Below are 22,761 nucleotides of genomic sequence, written 5' to 3' on the forward strand. Positions count from 1 at the left end.
AATTACTATCATAATTTTTCTTTAAAGTGTACAAATTTTTCTCGGACCAACGTCAAGTTCAGCAGATACTACTGTGTGCTAGCCAGGGCTTGCAACCATAAAGAATTAACTGACAAAATCCATTTTAACAAAAATTTAGATTTTTATCATAAAAGTATTTGTCCACTGTATAATAATGCTTACTATTGAAACATGTGTTTTTCGCTTGAATTAGAGTGCGCGTGGACTGAAGTGGGTTTCTTCGGTTGTTGAACGTTTGTTGAACCCAATTCTCGCTACATATATAACAGCCGAGTGAAGTGAGCTTAGTATACAATAGTGCAAACATGCAAAAGCAAAACAATAGTGCAGACATGCCAAAAGCTTTAAGGCAGCAGGCATAAGTATATTATTTTCCCAAATTTGTACTTCTCTTCAAGTAGAGAAGTGTATAGACAGACACTGAGAGCGAGAGTGAAGAGAAAATATGGATTTGGTTTCGTTGATTTCAGAAGCAGTACTTGGATTAACGAAAGACGGTGTTATCACTCAAGAGCTTGGAATAATATGGCGCCAACTGAGAGACTTCATACTAATTCCCACTTTGAATGTTGCAGTTTTTCTTTGTTTAACAATGTCAGTTATGTTGTTCATCGAACGGCTTTACATGGGTGTAGTGATACTCATCGTAAAACTCTCTGGTCGAAAACCAGAGAAGCGTTACAAATGGGAAGAGATGAAAGACGACGTCGAGTTGGGTAACTCGAATTACCCCATGGTTCTTGTTCAGATTCCAATGTACAATGAAAAAGAGGTGATTAGTTCATCTCATCCCTGTAGTTCTTTGAATCCTTCATTTCTGTTACCGCCATTAACTTGTCGCCTTCCAAATTATAGCCCTACGTACGCATAACGTAAGCGTGGGTAAACAAAATCCCTACAAATAAAACGTTTTTAAAAATTACGTAAAAAGTTGAATTACTCTCTGTATTCATTATGATTCCAGCACTCACTTTATAGTGTTTTTCTTTATGGATTTGGAGACAAAACTAGTTGTTATCATTATTACACTTTTTTCATGGTTGATCTCTTATGATACAGGTCTATCAGCTTTCCATTGGTGCAGCATGTGCTCTTTCATGGCCCTCTGATCGAATAATCATTCAAGTTCTCGATGATTCTACTGATCCTGTCATCAAGGTCATCACCGATCATTATATATTTGTTGAAAATACAATTGTTCCACTTTTCTGGCGCACCAAAGTCATAAATATTAAACTTGTTTACATGGACACCAAAATGGGGCTTAATGCATGCTTACAAAGTTACTTAATAGGGTATCATGTGTCATCACTTGGTCCTACGACCACCCACCATTTCCACCTTTAAAAATAAGCACCGTATTGACTCAAGATAACACTACACGTGCATGCCGGAAAAATAAATCTAATATACACACTTTGGAGACCCTCAATATTTTGCCATTTAAAGTTTAATTAAGCGCATGCACGAACAGTTTTTTTTTTTTTGTTAATCTAAAATCATTTGTAAAGAATATATGTGATATACTAGCTGTTTAGAGTTTGTGATGCCGGAATTATTTGAATTACAGGACTTGGTGGAAATCGAATGTCAAATGTGGGCAAGTAAAGGGATAAACATCAAGTATGAAATCAGAAGTAACCGGAATGGATACAAAGCTGGAGCTCTGAAAGAAGGATTGAAACATAGCTATGTTGATATGTGCGACTTTGTTACCATTTTTGACGCTGATTTCCAACCTGATCCTGACTTTCTCTACAAAAGCATTCCATATTTTGTTCATAACCCTGAGGTTGGACTCGTCCAAGCTCGTTGGAAGTTTGGTAATAAACTATCTCCATTAATTAGCTTAATGAAGTTAACTAATTTGATTTACATATCATTAATCAAACTAGTAATATTACAGAAAGCAAACCTTCTTTTTTGTTCTGAACTTTATTAGTTGTAGACAGTGTCAGTTTTAATAGTACGTGCTATCCCTTTCACCTGCACTATAAAATAAGCACTAGAATGTTGATAGATTCGATTACAAATCACTGAGAGTTATACCAATTATGTGGATACAGTGAAAGATACTTTAGAAGATTCCATAAAAATCTTCTAGATAATTTATTTTATGGGGTAAAACAGTAGTCGGATTTCTCTTTTTATCTCTACTTGGGTGGATGCTAAAAGAACGCGCTGCTGGTTGTAATATGTAAATGTTGTGCAGTGAATGCGAACGAGTGCTTGATGACGCGAGTCCAGGAGATGTCCCTGAATTACCATTTCAGGGTTGAGCAAGAAGTTGGCTCTTCCACCTACGCTTTCTTTGGTTTCAATGGTACTGCTGGTGTTTGGAGAATTGCTGCTATTAGAGAAGCTGGAGGATGGAAAGATCGCACAACTGTTGAGGACATGGATCTGGCTGTTCGTGCTAGTCTCAAGGGTTGGAAATTCGTCTACGTAGGTGCAATCAAGGTATATCATATATATCCTTGAATAAACAACTGATGGTTATCTTTAAACCTCACGTCCAAACATACAAAATTATGCAAGTGATGGCTAAAAAATTATACAATACTAAATTTGAGATGTGGTGACTGGTTTGCGTCCCTAGTTAAACCATAAACAAAATAAAAACACTCGTAAGTACAGATTCTCCCAGATCTGTCATCACTTTTGCCCACGGTTGTGTATAAATTAAGTTTATCCAAGTAATAATTTATTGATATTGCTTTATACTTTGAAATATCTGTATGATAGATTAGTAAAATCGTTGAGCGGTTATAATAATGTTTCAGAACAAAATTTATCAACAATGTACGTAATTATATTTACTGAGAGACTGAAAATAAGTTACTGGTAACCTAACTTAATTAACTCTATATATTTGACATGTGAAGGTGAAAAGTGAATTACCAAGTACCTTCAAGGCCTTTAGGTACCAACAACATAGATGGTCTTGTGGACCTGCAAATTTATTCAGAAAAATGGTTATGGAAATCATTAGAAACCAGGTAATTTATATTTTCTGCATCAAAAAATTTTCATAATTAAAAAGGAAATTCAATTTTGTGGTAATTGTACTATTTTCGTATACAGAGAGTGGACTTGTGGCAGAAAATTCATGTGATATACAGCTTTTTCCTTGTACGAAAGATCATAGCTCATATTGTAACCTTCTCTTTTTACTGCGTGGTAATTCCAACGTGCGTGTTCTTTCCGGAAGTTGTGGTTCCGATATGGGGTGTGTTTTATGTGCCAACAATTATAACTGTCCTGAATGCAATTGAAACACCACGGTAATTTTTCAGTCCCATAAATTTACCACTATCGCTCTAATTCGTCGTTTAATCATTGCCACATTGATTCACTGCAGGTCAATTCACTTGGTGATTTTTTGGGTTCTCTTTGAGAATGTTATGTCCCTGCATCGTTCGAAAGGTACTTTAATCGGCATACTAGAAGCCGGTGGAAGAGTAAACGAATGGGTTGTTACAGAGAAGTTAGGAGATACTCTACTAAAACCCAAAGATAATAATAAACCAGACATAAAATCGTCAAAGAAATCAAGATTTTCCGCATTCAGAGAAAGGTACTTACATGCCACACTTCTCCCTTAAAATTCCAAACTACAAATGCGTACATTTCAGATACAAAATTTTCAGTGTATCTGATTTTGATTTGTTTGTTTGGTTCATGAACAGGCTACATTTGTTAGAGCTAGGCATGGGAACGTACATTTTAGTGTGCGCGTGTTATGACGCTATGTTTGGGAAGTACTGGTACTTTGTTTACCTGTTCGGCCAAACCGTTGCGTTTTATGTCATGGGGTTTGGTTATGTCGGCACCTTGATTCCTCCATCTTAAACTGCAAAGGAATGCCAGACAGTGGAAGTAGTACTGCAATCATAAACACTAGTTGAAATAATCGTTCTTGATCATTCCACTAATCCGCTCTTGTATAAAAGTAAATGTCGATCATTGTTGTAGGCGGGACATACACCAAAGTGCATGTGTACAAGGCAATTTTTCGCGATTCTATTCGTGGCCAATTATTATGTTTCATTCGTTCATTGCTTATTGAGGGTGTCGATCCTTGCTCCATGTACTTGTCGTTAAACTATAGATCCAAAATCGAATAAGAATACATCGTTAATTCTAATTAGTTATTTTTCTTTCCGTCAAACTTTTATTGTCTTTTTTTTCTTCGGAAAATGGGTCATTTGTCCAAATATTTTTAAATCACGGTCCAAATGGACAAGTAAAAAATAGTTTGGGTGAAATGGCCAAAAAAGAAAATAGTAAGGATGAAACTGGTTTCATCGTGTGTAAATTAAAAATAAGAAAAAATATTTGAAAATGGCACGATGAAACTGTTTACATCCTGCCTATTTTTACATTTTTGTCCATTTAAACAGTATCAAAATTTAACTGTCCATTCACCCAGAAATTGTTGATTTTGATCTTTTTAACCAATTTTGTGTTTTTTTTTTATTTTCTTTTTTCAGGTTAAATAATTTAAGATAGGAAAAGAATTCCTTCTTAGCTTGTTAAGAAACAGCATCTCCACTTCACTAACCAAAATTTCAGTGAAAAAAATTCCGATACTCAAAGCTCTAGCTTCTTTTGCTAATTTATTTAGAAAAACCACTAATAAAGCCGTATGTCTAAACTGAAATAAAAAGTTCTTCGCATTTCTTGATGTTAGTTCCGTTTAATTCAATCATTCCTGTCTCTGAGCCTAGGAGGTTTCCTAGAGCCCAACTTTTTTCAAGAATCCTATTACTGGGGCTGTAGGAGGCTGAGTTTTTGGGGGCTAAAATGCCATTTGTAGCCAAAAAATAGATAGGGGGACTCAAGGTATATGAAAAAGTCAAAAATAGCCTTACCTAAATTTTACTATTCATAAAAAAAAAAAAACCTAAATCTGTAATTTTCTCCTTCTCCTCTCATTTACAAATCATGATGATCATGATTTCATCATAGTTTCATCATGATGAACATCATTAAAAAGAAAACTAAATCTATTATCTTATCCCCATCCTTCTCTTTTCATTCATAAATTGTGATAAAGATGATGATCATAAAGAAAACCCAAAACTATTATTTTTTTCTTTCTCCTTCCCATTCATAGATCATAATAAAGTTGGTGATCATCATAAAAAGAAAAAACTAAGAAAAACCCACCATTTATTTTTGCTTTTAGATGGTTAAAAAATATGATTCTATGAATTTCTGGTTAAAAAAAAAGAAGCTTCTGAAGGTGTTTACCGCCGGGAGTTCATAGATTCCCAGCCCAAAGTATATGTTTCGGCTTGGTTTTCCAACCGAAATTAGTTTTCTGATTTTTGTTTGTTTCCAGAACCAGTTACGGCTGGGAAAACCCAGCCGAAACTGTTGTCACGGCTAGGAAAACCCATCTTACGGCTGAGAAAACCCAGCCGAACTGTTGTCACGGCTAGGAAAACCCATCTTACGGTTGGGAAAACCCATCCTTAACTGGTTCTAAAAACAAAAATAATCAGAAAATTGATTTCGGCTACGAGTTCTTTATTTCCCCGCCGTAAATAAAAAATACGGCTTGGAACACCATCATTTCCCAACCGTTTTTGCGTTCTACGGTTGGATCGACAAATTATCTCAGCCGAATAAGTGTCCGTTGCGGCTGGGATTTGATGTTTTCCCAGCCGTAATTGGTTCTGAAAACCAAAAAAAAAAGAAAAATCGAAAAAACTTTCGGTTGGAAAACCAAGCCGAAACATGGACTCTCAGTTGGGTCGACAAACTATCCCAGCCGTAATCTTGATTCATGGTTGGAATTCTAAGAACTCTCAGCCGTAAATACTTTCAGAAACTGTTTTTTTTTTACCCGAAAATCATCGAATTGGATTTTTTTAACCATTTAAAACAAAAACAAATGGTGGGTTTTTCTTAGTTTTTTCTTTCTATGATGATAAAGCTTTATCATGATCTTTGAATGAGAAGGAGAAGAAAATATTTTTGGGTTTTCTTGATGATCAGTATTCTCATCGTGATGAAATTATGCTCATCATCTTTTCACAATTTGATCATGATGAAATCATGATCATCATGATTTGTCAATGAAAAGAGAAGGAGAAGGAAAAGATTATAGATTTAGGATTTTTTCTTTTATGAATAGTGAAATTTAGGTAATGGTATAATAGACATTAGGAACATAATGTGATAAGAGATAACTTCATTTACTATTTCATGACCTAAAAAAGCCCCTAAAAACCATCGACTTCAAAGCCCCACTAACAGGATTCTTTTCCAAGGTCTCATGTCAAAGAAATTTTCCGAAATTTTAGTCAATACAGAGAGACTTGGGTCAACGTTGGCCTTTCAGCCAAAAGTGTCTGGGTGACCTTTCAAATGGGGGACATGTGATACTTTTCTTTGGGACCAAAAGGTTATATCTAACCTCACTTTTTCTCGAGTGAGTATAAATTTGCGAATTTGTATATCCTAGTCGCTTTGTGTGAATCAGTGTCAGTGATGATGTTTGATTAGACTTATATTGTCCCAGTTGCCTCCAACATGGTCCATTCATTCCCAATTATACTACCGGTCAGGGTTGCACAAACGGGACACGTAGACGTGGACGCAGATGCGGACACAATAAAATTCTCAAAAACCTAAGACGCGGATATATATATATATATATATATATATATTTTATTTATATATTATTTATATATACAATCACGCATTTATACAGCAAAGTTAAGTGTTTCGATCCTAAAAATTAGAAAACGATGCTACATGTGTATAAATTTCAAAAGAAAAGAACAGATCATTTGTGTATACCGAAGGTCAAGCAATCAATCACTATTAAACACATGGCACAATTAAAATGCATTTTTAGAACAACACATGCCCAACCAAGGATAAACGTGCATTTTTAGAACAACACATGTCCAACCAAGGATATATGTGATGTCATTTCCAATTACAAAACCTTAATAAAGCATAAATGATTTATTTAAATGTTCGCCTTTCTTCATTTAGTTAATAATAGTAAAAATAATGGAAGAAGTTTAAATGAAAATGAAAAAAAAAAAAAACTTCAAATCCGAGTCTTCAGTGGATCCAAACCAGATGCGCGCAGGACGTGCACATTGGTGTGTTGGACACGTGTCGTGTCAGCATCCAACGCGCGTCCCGTGTCTGACGCGCATCGGACGCGGACACGGCTCAAGAAATGCAGTGTCCATGCAACCCATCTACTGGTAAAACCTTATTATTTTTCCTTTTTGAGAAAAAAGATTAACAAATGAAATTTTCTTGGATAGATTGAAAGCATTCCGGTACTGTTTGTTTTCCGGCTAGCATTTCGACTCTTCCAGGTACATGATGTGGTTATGACAGTGATAAGAAAAGTGATTCGATGATCAAACTTATAAAGATTCGAATCTAGATTTAAATTCTAAGATTAATAGTAACAAATTCAATTAAAAGTTTCTATCAAGAGTATCAAGAACATTGATGCTAAGATTTCACTATTTTCCAATTTTTCATATGATTCAATATTAATAATTATCATGCAATTCTAGACAACATAGCTCCAACAAAAGAACTTATGATTCTAAATTATTTTTAGTGGTAGATTTTCAAAATATTTGTTGCTAATCTCAAGCATGGAACATCAAGAGTCCTAAGTTAAGCATGCAACATCTAGTGAAAACACAACTAATTAACAAAATCATTATTTCAATTTTTATTCAATGCAAATCTATTTTTTCATAATAACAATTCCCTTGTTCCTGATTATCATTCTCTCCGGCCAACTCTACTTTTTTTGACAACTTCAACAACAACGACGATGAAATTCACAATCTCGATCTTACCCTAAAATTAGTGACGACTGATTCTTAAATTTAAATCTCAGGATAAGTTGTTTTTACTTACTCCCAATTCATCAATTTCGATGCCAGAACTAGAGTGTTTATGAATTACCAACTTAGAGCATCTCCAATGCAAGGGGTCAAGGTCATCCTAGGTGGAGGTCTTATTTACACCTTTTTACTTGTGGGTTATTGCTAAATGACAAAAAATGATGAAGATAAAACTTTTTAGCTAAATTTCATCTCCAATCCTCAAGATAGTATTCAACATTTTGTATTTGAATTTAATACAAAATGATGATGTGGATCCATGACCCAAGGTCATGAAGAAAATCTAATTTAGACTTTCTCTCTTACCCCCATTTATCCATGTCATCACTTTTATAACCTTGACACTTACATTAGAGATGAAATTTTAGTGAAAAACGTCTTAGATCAGAAGTGACATGCATTTTTAAGACCTTGACCTCTTGCATTATAGATGCTCTTAAAGATCAAAAGTTAATTTATTTTTCTAATATTGATGTGTATCTAACACATAGAAAAAGTGAGTAAGTTTTGGCCGTGTGAAAATTTTGGTCATATGAATAAGATTTCGGCCCTGTTAATAGGGGGGGGTGGTCTTTATAAAGCTATGATCCTATTGTGAAGGTTAAAAAAAGAAAGAAAATAATAAAACTGTGTTATGAAGGCATCCTCGTTGTACAAGTAATTTTTTATCTTGAGGCAGCAACTGTTCCCATAGCTGCTGGAACAAAATTGTGCGAATATCTTTTTCTTTTCCTTTAGAGCAACATAATGAGATTACGAGGATTACTTTGTTCTTTTCTTTCCTCCATTACTGTTCATGGTTTTTGAGAAATAGTTGCTTTATCCATGAAAAGTATGTATTGCGAGTTCCTTTGATAAATAAAATTGAGAGATAAACATCAAGATGTTTTTATTTTCTATTACAACTGGACGGGTGGTGACCTTTAAGATGATCCGAATTTTTTCTTGAAAAGGAAAAAATAAATAAATTTCTAAAGTTTCCTTGAGAATGTACAATTCCACACATCATTTTCTCACCGTTATACGTATCCGCGTATGGTTCCACTCAACCGCATTATTAAAAGGCTTAAAAGATTACACTTTACGTACGGGCAACGGATCCTCTGCACCGAGAATTGTCTGTTTTCGTGTGCCAGCCAATAATAAAACTCCACATGATTTTTCAATTTGACCGCCGTTAGACGATAGCCTAACTGGCCAAAGTTTTTCAGAACGACCAAAGAGAAGATGAGGTATAATCGTCTTCTTGCTTTGTATAATGCAGCGTCAAACTAAATTTTTTAGGTTTCATACATAGCTTTTTTGTCATGATCCAGAATACTTGGATAGTAATAGATTTTCTTTGTTTTCTTTGAAGAATCATAGTAACACATCATTCATAAAAGAAAAAATCATGTAATGATGAGATAATGATGATCATGGACAAATTCAAAGAACAATTGATCTAAGAGGCTATTATTTTTGGTAACGTTTTTTTTATTCATCCCATATCAACAGGTTCAAGCTTTTACAAATCAAAGAAATGGATAAAAATTAACTATTTTCTTATGATTATGTTGTTTATCCCCAGAAGAAAGTTATGATTTCAATTGATCTTATAAAAACACAAGTTTTGCTTCAGTGATTCATTCAGGTGAATCAAATCTGTGATGCAGGACAGTTCACGAATGAGACCTAACTGGCTAACTTATAGATTTAACGGTGTTAAATGTGATAAAATTTAATAACATGTGGCCTTTTATTATTGGCTGGCACACGGGAACAGACAATTTTCGGTGCAGAGGATCCGAAGCCTTACGTACGAGTGTATAACGACTACCATTGGATCCATCCGTGTACATTTAATTAATACTACCTCCGTCCCTAATTGGATGACATAGTTAAAAATTTACTAGTAAATTTAGAAAATGATTTATTTCTCAAACTATAAACGGATTTTCGTAAACTTTGTATCATCGGAAAGCATTTTAAAACACCTATCTAATGAATATAAATATGGCTATCAAATTTTACATATTTCTTATAATAATATTAATTTATCACTCCACTTATTTATGGTATAGGTCATCTAATTAGGGACGGAAGGAGTAATTAAGTAGCTAGAAAATTTATATCATGAGTGAACTTATTGCTCCGGCAATTTTATTCGTACGTTGGGACATGCCCTGGGGTTCTAAATGCCAACTCTTGTTCACAACCTAAATATTCCATTCAAGCTGAGGATTCTTCAACTCAATATAGGTTTCATTGGTGAAGAATTGTTGCTGTTGGCAGAATCCTCGGTGATACTCTGAGTCTCTGACCATCTTAATTTATAAGGTCCCAACCATTTGGTAAATTGGTATATATTTAGGACCACAGACAAAAAATTTGGGTGAAATGTTCATCACCAGAAAAATATCATGGACCTACTCCAATGAATTCACAATATTGGTTTCTTCTTTGTGTGATCAACAATGTTGGATGCACAAAATAAATATCCATCAGTATTACTATTAACCGCATATATTTTGCTAACATAGTCCACTGCTTTCTTGGAAATCCCAATGCCCCAAAGACTTGGATATTTTTATTTTGTTTTGTTTTGTTTTGTTTTGTTTTTTTTATGTGAACACAGGTCTCAGAAGACCGTGAAAGAAACAATTTGCTACTTGCCGGACAAATCCTACTACCACTTGGTGTGGTGGACCTATTCGGCGATAACCAGGAAAGGCATTGTCCATTTTCTTGGTGTTTATCACGCGATTTCTGCAGAATCTGGTTTCCCATTTACTGTAGAAAGAAAGTTACTTTAACTCTATAGTCTAGCCTGGCAAAATTCAAATCAAGATCAAAATTTAGGGGGTCAAAAGCAAAACAGATTTTATAGAATGTACAAAGAACCAAAAATTAGAAAGAAAACCAAAAATTAGAAAGAGGAGCAGTAATTGTTGTCTAGTGCAGGACATGCACCCGACATCATGCATGGTGCCGCAACCAGTCCCGCAGTGCCTATATGACTTGCCTATCGCAGCTAATTCGCACCTCGCGTCATTACTTTTACAAATACGCCATATGGAAATGGGATTGTGATTGACATTTTTGGCCCACATTTACTGTTAAAGTAAGGGCTACATGTACGTTCTTACCTTATGTTTTGAGTAACTTACTAGATATGGTGTAGTTGCAATGAATTGGGTTTTAGAACTGTGATTCCAATATGTAAGAGTACGTTAGAATTAGCGGAACTCTCACTGGCGCAGATCGGAATAAGTTCCACCGAGGCGTGTTGGTAAAGCACAGTTGGGGCCGGTTTGGACTGAGCGGCTTACAAGGGAATTCTATTGTTAGGGGATGTTATGCTAGATGTGCCTGGTGCCCGATGAAGTTGACAGTACCTTTCCTCTGAATCGTTAATGAGCTTTTTGTACGTACTTCCTACAACCTTTCAATTATGAAGGGTAGGTTCCTTTACAGGGTTTTCGTTTGTTTCTCCTACTAGTCCAGTCCACATGTTTACATTTTGCTCTTTTTAGTTTCAACATACGTACCGCTGGAATGTTGGGCAGTTCTGGTTAAGAATTAAGTACCCCAAAAACACTGAAAAGTCAAGCGAAACACTCAGACCGGTCGATAAATATACTAAGCAATCAAATGAAAATACCAACTTAATCAACACTCTTTAAAACAGTGTGCACAAAATTTAAATTCCTCATGGGGACTGATAAGCAGAGGAAGTTGAAATTTTTTTTGCTTAAAATTAGAACATTTAAGTCCATTTTGACATTTTAACAGAGCCACATACATCTCCATCAAATCGTTTATCAAATTGGTTGAGTTCAGAAAATACTATCAAAAGAGCTGCCCAGTGTTTTAAAAATTAATTAACCGTAGACACTTCTTCGTCGTAAAATCCATTCAGCCAAATAGAGATATTCCCCAAGTGTACAATTCGTTTTACATGTGCTATTGCCGGAACGATAGTGAGAACACCATGTTCTCTTCCATCGTTCATTTCTGTCCCTATATATACAGAGATATCTAACCAAGTTTCAGATACCACAGTCTAGTAAAAACCATGGTAACACATCTGTTTTAGTACTTCTCTAAGAGTACAGTGATAGTAAGATATCCAGCAAGACCTCGAGATCGATATGGATTTGGTTTCTTTGATATCTGAAACAGTAATTCAACTGACAGGAGATGGCGTTGTTCAAGAACTTGGAGTAATATGGCAGCATACGAGAGAACTGTTAATAGTTCCCATTTTGAAATTTTCGGTGTTCATATGTTTAACAATGTCAGTTATGCTGTTCATAGAGCGGGTTTACATGGGTGTAGTGATACTATTCGTGAAACTCTCTGGTCGAAAACCAGAGAATCGCTACAAATGGGCAGAGCTCAAAGACGACGTTGAAACGGCCAACTCAAATTATCCTATGGTTCTTGTTCAGATTCCGATGTACAATGAAAAAGAGGTTCAATTATACTACCTCTGTATTACAAACTTACATACTGTCTTTCTTTACGGATTACTGAAATTGTTGTTAATTGTATTCATGGTTTTCTGTTCATTCAGGTCTATCAGCTTTCCATTGGAGCAGCATGTGCCCTTTCATGGCCTTCTAGTCGACTAATCATCCAAGTTCTTGATGATTCTACTAATCCAGACATCAAGGTCATCATCATATAATATCTGTTGACGTACACTAGTACGGCATCTTTCTTACAGTTACATGGACATCGAGAGCCTTGGATGCTAACAAATTTAAGAGGGTATTACCTTAGGCGTTTCATGAACAACAAAACTGACATTGTTAAACTTATGGGATGATGGTCTAACCAACCTTAATGAGATCCTGGCCGCTACTCCATTCTTAAGGATCCTTAATTACAATTTTCTTATGTCTTTCTTAAAAAGAAAAGTATTTAGAATCTGTGACATCCGGCATGTTAATTGTTAATTACAGGACTTGGTGGAAATTGAATGTCAAATGTGGGCAAGCAAAGGAATAAACATCAAATACGAAATCAGAAGTAACAGAAATGGGTATAAAGCTGGAGCTCTTAAAGAAGGATTGAAACACGCCTATGTTGAGACGTGTGATTTCGTTGCTATTTTTGATGCTGACTTCCAGCCTGATCCTGACTTCCTCTGCCAAAGCATTCCCTATTTCGTTCATAACCCTGATATTGGCCTTGTCCAAGCTCGTTGGAAGTTCGGTAATAAGCTCAATATTAAAATAATTATAGTAGGACTGCAAAGTACATGTTAAGTTTATATTTCAACTTTACTAGATAATGATAGCTAAACAGTACATTGGGGTGTAATTTTTTTTTGCAGTGAATGCGAATGAATGTTGGATGACCCGAGTCCAAGAAATGTCACTGAATTACCATTTCCGGGTAGAACAAGAAGTTGGTTCCTCCACCTACGCTTTCTTTGGTTTCAATGGTACCGCTGGTGTTTGGAGAATTGATGCTATCAAAGAAGCTGGAGGATGGAAAGATCGCACAACTGTAGAGGACATGGATTTGGCAGTTCGTGCAAGTCTCATGGGTTGGAAATTTGTCTATATTGGTGACCTCAAGGTATGACATTTTCATCCTTTTTCAATATGCATATGTGGCATACAAATTTGCTTAATTTGTGCATGAAATGCAAAGGTGAAAAGTGAATTACCAAGCACTTTCAAGGCGTTTCGTTATCAACAACACCGATGGTCTTGTGGACCTGCAAATTTATTCAGAAAGATGGTCCTAGAAATAATTAAAAACAAGGTGAATTATATTTTCCACAGATTTCTTGTTCATACGCAAAAAGTGGAGTGACCATTTTTTGTCTTAACAATGTTTAACATGTCTCTTTGTGCAGACGGTAAACCTGTGGAAGAAAATTTATCTGATGTACAGTTTTTTCCTTGTACGAAAGATTGTAGCCCATATTGTGACATTTTTATTTTACTGCGTCGTAATTCCGATGTGTGTGTTCTTTCCGGAAGTTGTGATTCCGTTGTGGGGTTTATTTTATATGCCAACAGTCATAACTATTCTCAATGCAATTGAAACACCAAGGTAATTTTCAAGTTGCATCCAATTTTCAATCACCGATAATCTTCGACAATATTTGGTCGCTCCTGATCACGGAAGTCATTATTGCAGGTCAATTCACCTAGTAATATGCTGGGTTCTTTTCGAAAATGTCACGTCGCTTCATCGAACCAAAGGTACATTTATCGGTTTATTTGAAGCCGGCGGAAGGGTAAACGAATGGGTTGTTACTGAAAAACTTGGAGATGCACTACTAAAATCTAAAGAGAATAATAGTCCTGCAATAAAATCATCAAGGAAATCAAGATTTGCAATATTCCGAGAAAGGTAAAAAACATGTTGCATTTCCTTACATACCTAATTATTATTGTGTAATTTTCAGATAAAATTTGTTAATTTCCTGATTTTTCTGTTTGGTTCATGAACAGACTTCATTTGTTGGAGCTCGGCATGGGAACGTACATTTTAGTGTGTGCATGCTATGATGTTGTGTTTGGGAAGTACTGGTACTTCATTTACTTGTTTGGCCAAACGATCGCCTTCTTTGTCATGGGGTTTGGTTACGTCGGCACCTTGATTCCACCATCTTAAGCTGCTGCGAATATTGATGTGGTGGTTATTTGCAAATCTTTCAGGTGTCATTCTTGACAATCTCACAAATGGTTTCCGGAACCAGTAAAATCTATGATAAAATTTAAGAATTAAACCGACTATCAACTGAAGTGGTGTCATTTATTTTTGTGCAATTTTTATCTTTTAGCCAGTACCGAATAGGAACAAGCTGAACAGTTAAAGACACTAGAGGAAGAATTCACAAAAAAACTGGTTCCTCCCTTCTTGGTGCACCACCCAATTCAGATTTCCGAAGATATTCTGCTCAGGATACTTCCATGTAACTTGGAGTATTTATAGTGTCTGTCTGCTTGTTAGCTTACCCTCTCCGATGACAACAAGTGTTTTTGTTTCAGTTATTACCAATAACCCTTTCGTAGAAGCACATGAACTTTGAGCAAACGGATGTGCCACTTTGTTTGCGAATTTAGTTTGTAGAACTGACACATTGATTATTGATACATCCGAGGGTGGGTAACAGGCCATCCATGTCTACAGCTTCCTCCACCCCAGTGTGGGCTTTCCGCAGCAGCAACAAATATGAACTCATGATTCTTTGAAAAGCCCAACAATGGGGGAATTAAATGTATCTTTGAAAATACAAAGAGAACGAGAAATTGGGGATATATAAACTAATTGGAGATATTGGAAAAAGACAAAAACATGATTTAAATAGGAAAACGAGGTTATCCCTTATCCGGATAATTTATATAATTCATAATCTACCAAGTTTAGTGATTAGTTATAATTAGCCAAATTAATAGATTAGTTTGATAATAATTAGTTTGATAATGACTAGTATAAATCATTTTTACTGAATTTTGTTGATGCAACAACATTAAGTCAACATATTTATGATCCGAAGGTTTAGGTGAAGAACCAACCCAGGAAAGTAAACAAGCTGAACATCCAAGTGCTCCAACAACATTGAAATTTGTTTTTTTCATTGAATTTGCCAATGTTATGCCTGAAAAACTTGATGCCAGTATAGTAAAAGTATGAATACTATGCCAGTGGGGACCAAATCGACATGGTATTCATACTTTCACCATGCTGATACACAATATCCCCCAATTTTGAAATTGTAGTCGGAATTTTAAATATAAAGACTGCTCCTTAAGTACACTGCCGATATAGAAAATTCATTATCGATCACGCCAATAGTAGTGTCGGCATGGTACAATGCTTCACTTTCTATGCCGTCACATTATGCAAATTTTTCATAAATTTGAGTTTTTTTCACTTGGTTATCGACATTGGCAGCTAGTCTATCGAGCATGCCAGCAATATTTCCGGCACAAAAGGTTAACCACCGAGCATGCCGGGAGTAAGCACCAATAATATTTGTACCTTCCCAACTTTTTATGAACTCTTTATGGCGTATGTATGTAAGATCTAGACAACTATATGGGGAAGGAAGTGAAGTACAATTGAAGAAGAAGAGCCAAAGATAAAATTCAACTCATTCAAATACAGGAATTCTTTACACCAGATTAAAGAGAACGAGAATACGAAGTGAACCCCAAAAGAATGAGGTCATTTCGAGTTCGGACGAATAAGTTACGGAAAAAATAACTGACACGAAGAAAAGTGATCTACAACACCAAAATCAGCACAGTTGGTACCATACCGGAAGTTACACTATTTCAAACATATTTTATGTATGTTTTTTTCCTCAAATCGGCACGGTACACTTGGGAATCGAGCATGCCAGCACAAACAAGTTTTGGTATAGTGGTGTCTAGATTGTACATACATACTCCATAGAGAGTTCATAAAAAGTTTGGAAGGTACATATATTATTGGCCAATAGTGGTGTCGGCATGGTACATTTCTTCACTTTCTATGCGGGCACATTATGCAAATTTTCCAGAAATTTGAGTTTTTTTCACTTGACTATCGACATTGGTAGCTAGTCTCTATCGAGCATGTCGGCAATAATTCCGGCATAAAAGGCTAACCACCGAGCATGCGGGGAGTAAGTGCCAATAGTATATGTACCTTCCCAACTTTTTATGAACTCTTTATGGCGTATGTATGTACAATTTAGACAACTATATGAGCAAGGAAGTGAAGTACTATTGAAGAAGAAGAGACAAAGATAAAATTCAGCTCATTCAAATACAGGAATTCTTGATACCAGATCGAAGAGAACAAGAATACGAAGTGAACGCAAAAAGAATGAGGTCATTTCGAGTTCAGACAAAGAAGTTACGGGCAAAACAGCTGACACGGAGAAAAATGACCTACAACACCAAAATCGGCGCAGTTGGTACTATGCCGGAAGTTACAATATTTCAAACATATTTTTTGTATGTTTTTTCCTCAAATCGGCACGGTACACTTGGGAATCGAGCACGTCGGCAGATACAAATTTCCGGACAGCGGTGTCTAGATTGTACATACATACGCCATAAAGAGTTCATAAAAAGTTGGGAAGGTACATATATTATTTTCCGATAGTGGTGTCGTCATGGTACATTGCTTCACTTTCTATGCCGGCACATTATGCAAATTTTCCAGAAATTTGAGTTTTTCTTACTTTGGTATCGACGTTGGTAGCTAGTTTCTATCGAGCATGCCGACAATAATTCTGGCACAAAAGGTTAACCACCGAGCATGCATGGATTAAGCGCCAATAAAACATGTACCTTCCCAACTTCTTATGAACTCTTTATGGCGTATGTATGTACAATCTAGACAACTATATAAGCAAGGAAGTGAAGTACTATTGAAGAAGAAGAGCCAAAGATAAAATTCAACTAACTCAAATCCAGGAATTCTTGACACCAGATTGAAGAGAACGAGGCTACGAAGTGAATAAAAAAAGAATTAGGTCATTTCGAGTTCGGACGAAGAAGTTACGGGAAAAACAGCTGACACGAAGAAAATTGATATACACACCAAAATCGGCACAGTTGGTACCATGCCGGAAGTTACAGTATTTCAAACATATTTTCTGTATATTTTTTTCCTCAAATCGACACGGTACATGATCGAAATTTTGATAGTGATAAAAGGTTGTCGTTCACTCGCATTTGATGAGATTGTTTTTAAGAATTAATAAACTAAAATAAAAGAAAAATATATATACAAAATATTGTCACAAGATGAAGATATGTTCGGGACTCAGAATTCCACCGCCTTCAATTTCATGCAGTTTAAATACCAATTCTAAACAATAATAGCTCATGATATAAAGTTTCATTTTCTTTAATTCATTGCCTAAAATAGATTTCGAAAGTAATGGATGTAAATTTAAAGCATGGGATATCAAAACATTTAAGCAAGCATAACCCATCAATTGAAATGACAACCATTCAATAATAATCATGATTCAATTCAATACTGTGCAATTAGTCATAAAAAGAATTACTATAATTACCGCATTAGTGAAATTTGGCTTCCTTCATTATCCCATTGATGGGGTCTAGCTCCATGATAGACGCATTTATGTGTCTAGTATATATTAATTGTATACATTGTTAGTGCTCGAATTTGTACTTATTTGGTTATTTTATTTATTCGTAGGTGTTTTTGGAAAAATAAGGCTTTGCGGCGAAATTGGCTAAAAATGTGGCATTTGGACCTCCGTTGATAGTGTACCGGAAGCGCCCCAGAAGTGTACCGGAAGTACCCCATAAATACCCCGGAGGAACCCCAAAGAAGTGCGGAAAACATCCCGGAAGAATTGCGAAAGGCACCACTAAGTTGGATAAGGGGAGGTCATCTTCATAGTTTCAAACTGAAAAAATGGCGGGAAAATGCATGCAAGAACTGGCAGATTTTGTGTTCGATCTTGGAGCTGTTTTAGAGCGATTCAATGGGTGTATTTGGTATGTATGGACTCTACAAGACATAATGGGCCTGTTTAAATCGTCTAGACCCAGCCAATTGGGCTGGATAAGTCAGAAAAATCACACGAAGTCCAAACAGGGACACGTACTTTCTGTTGAAGTTTCAAAGATTTTTTGAGAGAGTTTTGGGCGAGTCTCACGCTGGATAGACTCTCTATAGTATTATTCAAGTCCTGGGAGAGTCTTGGGGAAAGTTTATAGCTAACAAACGCGTACAGGGAGATGACATGAGAGATATTCTCTCAACGGCGCAGAGAAGAGAAAAAAAAGAAGAAGTCGGATTCACTCGAGATTTTTGGGGGTTTGGTAGGTATATAAGTGTTGGGCCGAGTCATAGGAAAGTTTTTAGAAACCCTTAGGAGAGAGTTTAGAGCCGAGGAGAGCCGTGGAGAATCGATTGAAGACCAAACAGTTCTGCTGCTGCTGCTGTTCTTGAAGAAGGAAGAACACGAAGAATAGACACTTCAGAAGTGTCGTTCTTCAACAGTCTAAACAGCAAGATCGTTGTGTCGCTGTTTACAGCATTTGCTTTGTATCGTTGTTTCTCAACACCTTTCCCTTTTGTAACAGCAACGCTGTAACGTTTATACAGCGTTGCAAATTTCTGTGTAATCACCATCATCAATAAAAACACCTATTTTAGCCATGAATTTATCCTGTGAGTGTGTTTTTGGGATGAGGAGCTAAACCGATTAGCCGAGACGAAGGAGGAAGCCATTGGCACAAAATTTATTGGTATAATTCTAATTTTTCTATTTATTTGTAATATTATTATTTAATTATTTGCATGAATTGAGTTTGAATTAATAGTTTTTATTGAATAATTGTGAATTTACTTGATGAAGCATGCTGGGTTTTAATAACTTTTGATGTTTTATACTTTTTAATTACAATTATTACTTCAAAAACATATTTGAGGCAAATATTAGAATTGATTTTAAAGATAGAATTGCATAAAAACTATTTAGAATTTACTATTTATTTGGTCAATGGTGGAATCCTAGTCTTGGTAATTTTCTCTAAACTTGAATTATTTTGTTTATTTTCCTTTTTAAATTAAATCTAAAAAAAAATTGTTTTCTTCACAAGTCTGAAAAGACCCCTTTTTACCACTACAACTACAATCACTATTTGAAAATACATCAAGTTTTTGGCGCCGCCGACGCGGATTTGTGTTTAGGTAGCATTTTTTTTTAGATTTATTTTATTTTTATTTTTATTATTATTTTTGTTCTTCTTTACGTTTTTAGGTTTTTTTTTGTTTCCTTTCAGATTTTTGAAGATTGGAGCGAAAGACAATTTTGCCAAAGCTTGTGGTGATTTACTTAAAGTTTGGGAGTGAAAAGCAAAGCTAAAGGAGCGAAAGAAGAAGATTTTCTTTATTTTGTAAAAGAGAGAAAAAAAGAGAGATTTTTGTTTTATTTTTATTTTTTTTAGGCTTTCATTTTTGTTTTTGCACTTTATTTTTGGACTCTGGACTGTGAACTTTGGGACTTTATTTTATTTTATTTTTATACCCTACGGAAGGGTACCCTTAAATACAAACTGTGTGTAGGGAAGGACGGCGATTACGATATCGTCTCGGCCCCTCGGGTTTGTACATGACATAGGAGTCGTGGCCCGAGTCGACTTCAACGGTTCATCGCCCGTCTGGTACGGGAGGTATGTCCAATCGAAACACTCGCGAATATCCTGCAAGCGGGTTACTGTATTCCTTAAGGTGATAATTGTTTGAGGACGAACCAGACTGTTTTTATATTCCTAGTAAAGGGCAAGGCCTGGCCTAAACAAGATAAGGGTTCGGATTTCATCACCGCTCCCTTCTTGCCCGCCTTAGGAAAACGAAACCTAAAGCGAACCTAAGCCTAAAATTTGGACTAGAAAGAGACCTATAGGTTATCGAGCTTAACAGGACAATCATTCGAAAAATATTGGTTACTCTTTTAAGCACACCTTGAAATTATTGACGGTTTCTGCGAGTTGAATGCGTGACTGTGCCGCATTGGATCGGTGAGGTTTTGGGTATCAAAGCTCCACTGAGCTTCCCTCGCGTATATTCAACTTACTTTAACTCGTAACTGTCGTCCTTCCCTGTGAAGTTTATATTTAAACCAACCCTTCCTTAGGGTTTTAAAAATAAATTCCAATGTTCAATGTCCGAAAGAAAAGAAAAAAAATATCCAAAAATAAAATATTACAAAAATAAAAAACTTAATTACAGTTTCTAAACAAATAAAATAAAATAATATACAAAATCTTCTTCTTCACTCCTTTTGGATTTCTGTTTTCTTTCCTATTTGGGCTTTTCCTTTCTTTTCAGCACTTTCTCTTTTTTCTTTAGCTTAGCTCCAAATCTGAAAGCAAACAAAATACCAAAATGCGTAAAAAAGAACAAATAAAATAAACCTAAAAACAAATCTATAAACAAATCCTCGTCGGCGGTGCCAAAAATTGATCGAAATTTTGATAGTGGTAAAAGGTTGTCGTTTACTCGGACTTTATGAGATTGTTTTTAAGAATTAATAACTAAAATAAAAGAAAAATATATATACAAAATATTGTCACAAGATGAAGATATAACCGGGACTCAGAATTCCACCAGACTTCAATTTCATGCAGTTTAAATACCAATTCTAAACAATAATAGCTCATGATATAAAGTTTCATTGACTCTAATTCATTTCCTAAAATAGATTTTGAAAGTAATGGATGTAAATCTAAAGCATGGGATATCAAAACATTTTAAGCAGGCATAACCCATCAATTAAAATGACAACCATTTAATGATAATCATGATTCAATTAAATATTGTGCAATTAGTCATAAAAAAAATTACTATAATTACTGCATTAGTGAAGTTTGGCTTCCTTCATTATCCCGGTGATGGGGTCTAGCTCCACATGTTGGAAACACGCTCAAAATTCATTTTTATTGCTCAATGGGTGTTTACAAAGATGAAAAGGGAGGAAAAATTATTAAACCGGGTTGTAACACTTATTTTTGTTGCAAAAAAAACTGTTACGGAGAATGATAGAAGCAATGAGTCACTTTCACTGTATCTATACGACTTCCACGTCTTTGTTGCTGTCACTGTAGCTTCAGCGACTGTTTTTAGCAGCAGTTGTTCTTCATGTTCTTCCTCCTTACGCAGCAGCAGAAAGATATAATCTGCAGTTCTGATTTTCACTCTGTACTGCTCCCCAAACTCTCCAAACCCCCTATCGGATGCCCGAGAACCTATTTTATACTCAACAGGGTCATCCAATCTCTGTATTAACTCCGCAAATCTCTTCATAATTCGCCAGTGAAAAAAATATTCTCGGGAATATTTTCCTCCCTATTTTACCTCCTCACGCGTTGATTCTCTGCCAGCACACTCTGAACATGTCAATACACGTTCCAAAATGTTGATCGAGTCATCAAAACATGTTCAAACTCTTCAAAACCCGTGAAATATTCTTCCCGAGAAAGTGTTGCTCTGTTTACTTCTATGCGAGAATACAGCCAATTTTAATCGATCAAATCACTCATTATAGTTTTGTTGGGACATATCACAACTACCCAACAAATTTCAGCCCTTTAGTCTACCTAGAACTCCTTCAAACTTCGATCGAAAATCACACAGTTTTGTTCTTCATTTTCCCGCTAAAATGAAATTCAAAAGAAGAAGATGGATGCTAAGGATGAATTTGGGCTACGCATAACCTTGGGTGCCCCTTAGCCAAATTTGGGGTATGTATAGCAAATGTCCTCCGGGGTGCCTTTAGCAGTTTTTCGAGCCGAATTTTCCAAAAAGGTTTATTTCCCAAAAATACCTACAAACACGCAAAACACCATATTAAGTACAAAATCGAGTACCAACATAGAGAAAATTGAGGACAACTGAGACACAAAAATGTGTCTATCAGTACACTTGGGAATCGAGCATATGTAGTGATATACACTACAATTGGATAATCAGGCCTAATTCTACAGGATCTATTCTGCAGACAATAAATATAAACCTCAAAGAGGGAAGAACAACACACAAATTCAATTTTCGATAATCTCCAAAAAGAGAAACACACTCATTACATATTTGGGCTAACTTATGGCACATGTGCCAAAAGTATACTTTGACTAATTACTAACTACCCCCATGCTGCCCTTATAACATAGGTGCCCAACAAATACATGGGACATGACCAATCCCACTCCTTCAATTTATCCTTGTCCTCAAGGGTATGAAATGAGCTCGTCCAATGAATAGTATAGTTGTTGAAGACTTGCAGCTCCATCTCAAATACAGTAGGAAATGTTAACTTCACAAACTCCAAAACCCAGGTCCATGAAAAGCTGAA

General features: G+C 35.7%; 2 protein-coding genes across 2 annotated transcripts; both read left to right on the forward strand.

Moving 5' to 3' along the window:
• Positions 1 to 334: 334 nt before the first annotated feature.
• LOC113307877 (glucomannan 4-beta-mannosyltransferase 9-like) lies at positions 335 to 4,166 on the forward strand. Its single transcript, XM_026556342.1, has 8 exons — positions 335 to 793; positions 1,081 to 1,179; positions 1,592 to 1,844; positions 2,234 to 2,481; positions 2,907 to 3,020; positions 3,106 to 3,305; positions 3,383 to 3,598; positions 3,711 to 4,166. Exons 1-8 carry the CDS (start codon positions 467 to 469, stop codon positions 3,871 to 3,873), a joined length of 1,620 nt encoding a protein of 539 aa, XP_026412127.1. The 5' UTR covers positions 335 to 466; the 3' UTR covers positions 3,874 to 4,166.
• Positions 4,167 to 11,789: 7,623 nt separating this feature from the next.
• On the forward strand, positions 11,790 to 14,698 carry LOC113314281 (glucomannan 4-beta-mannosyltransferase 9-like). The gene is made up of 8 exons (XM_026563069.1): positions 11,790 to 12,379; positions 12,481 to 12,579; positions 12,872 to 13,124; positions 13,246 to 13,493; positions 13,569 to 13,682; positions 13,777 to 13,976; positions 14,064 to 14,279; positions 14,381 to 14,698. The coding sequence occupies exons 1-8, from the start codon at positions 12,056 to 12,058 to the stop codon at positions 14,541 to 14,543; spliced, it is 1,617 nt and encodes a 538-aa protein (XP_026418854.1). The 5' UTR covers positions 11,790 to 12,055; the 3' UTR covers positions 14,544 to 14,698.
• Positions 14,699 to 22,761: the final 8,063 nt, after the last annotated feature.

This window comes from Papaver somniferum, chromosome 9 (assembly GCF_003573695.1).
Source record: "Papaver somniferum cultivar HN1 chromosome 9, ASM357369v1, whole genome shotgun sequence".
Classification (NCBI taxonomy): domain Eukaryota; kingdom Viridiplantae; phylum Streptophyta; class Magnoliopsida; order Ranunculales; family Papaveraceae; genus Papaver; species Papaver somniferum.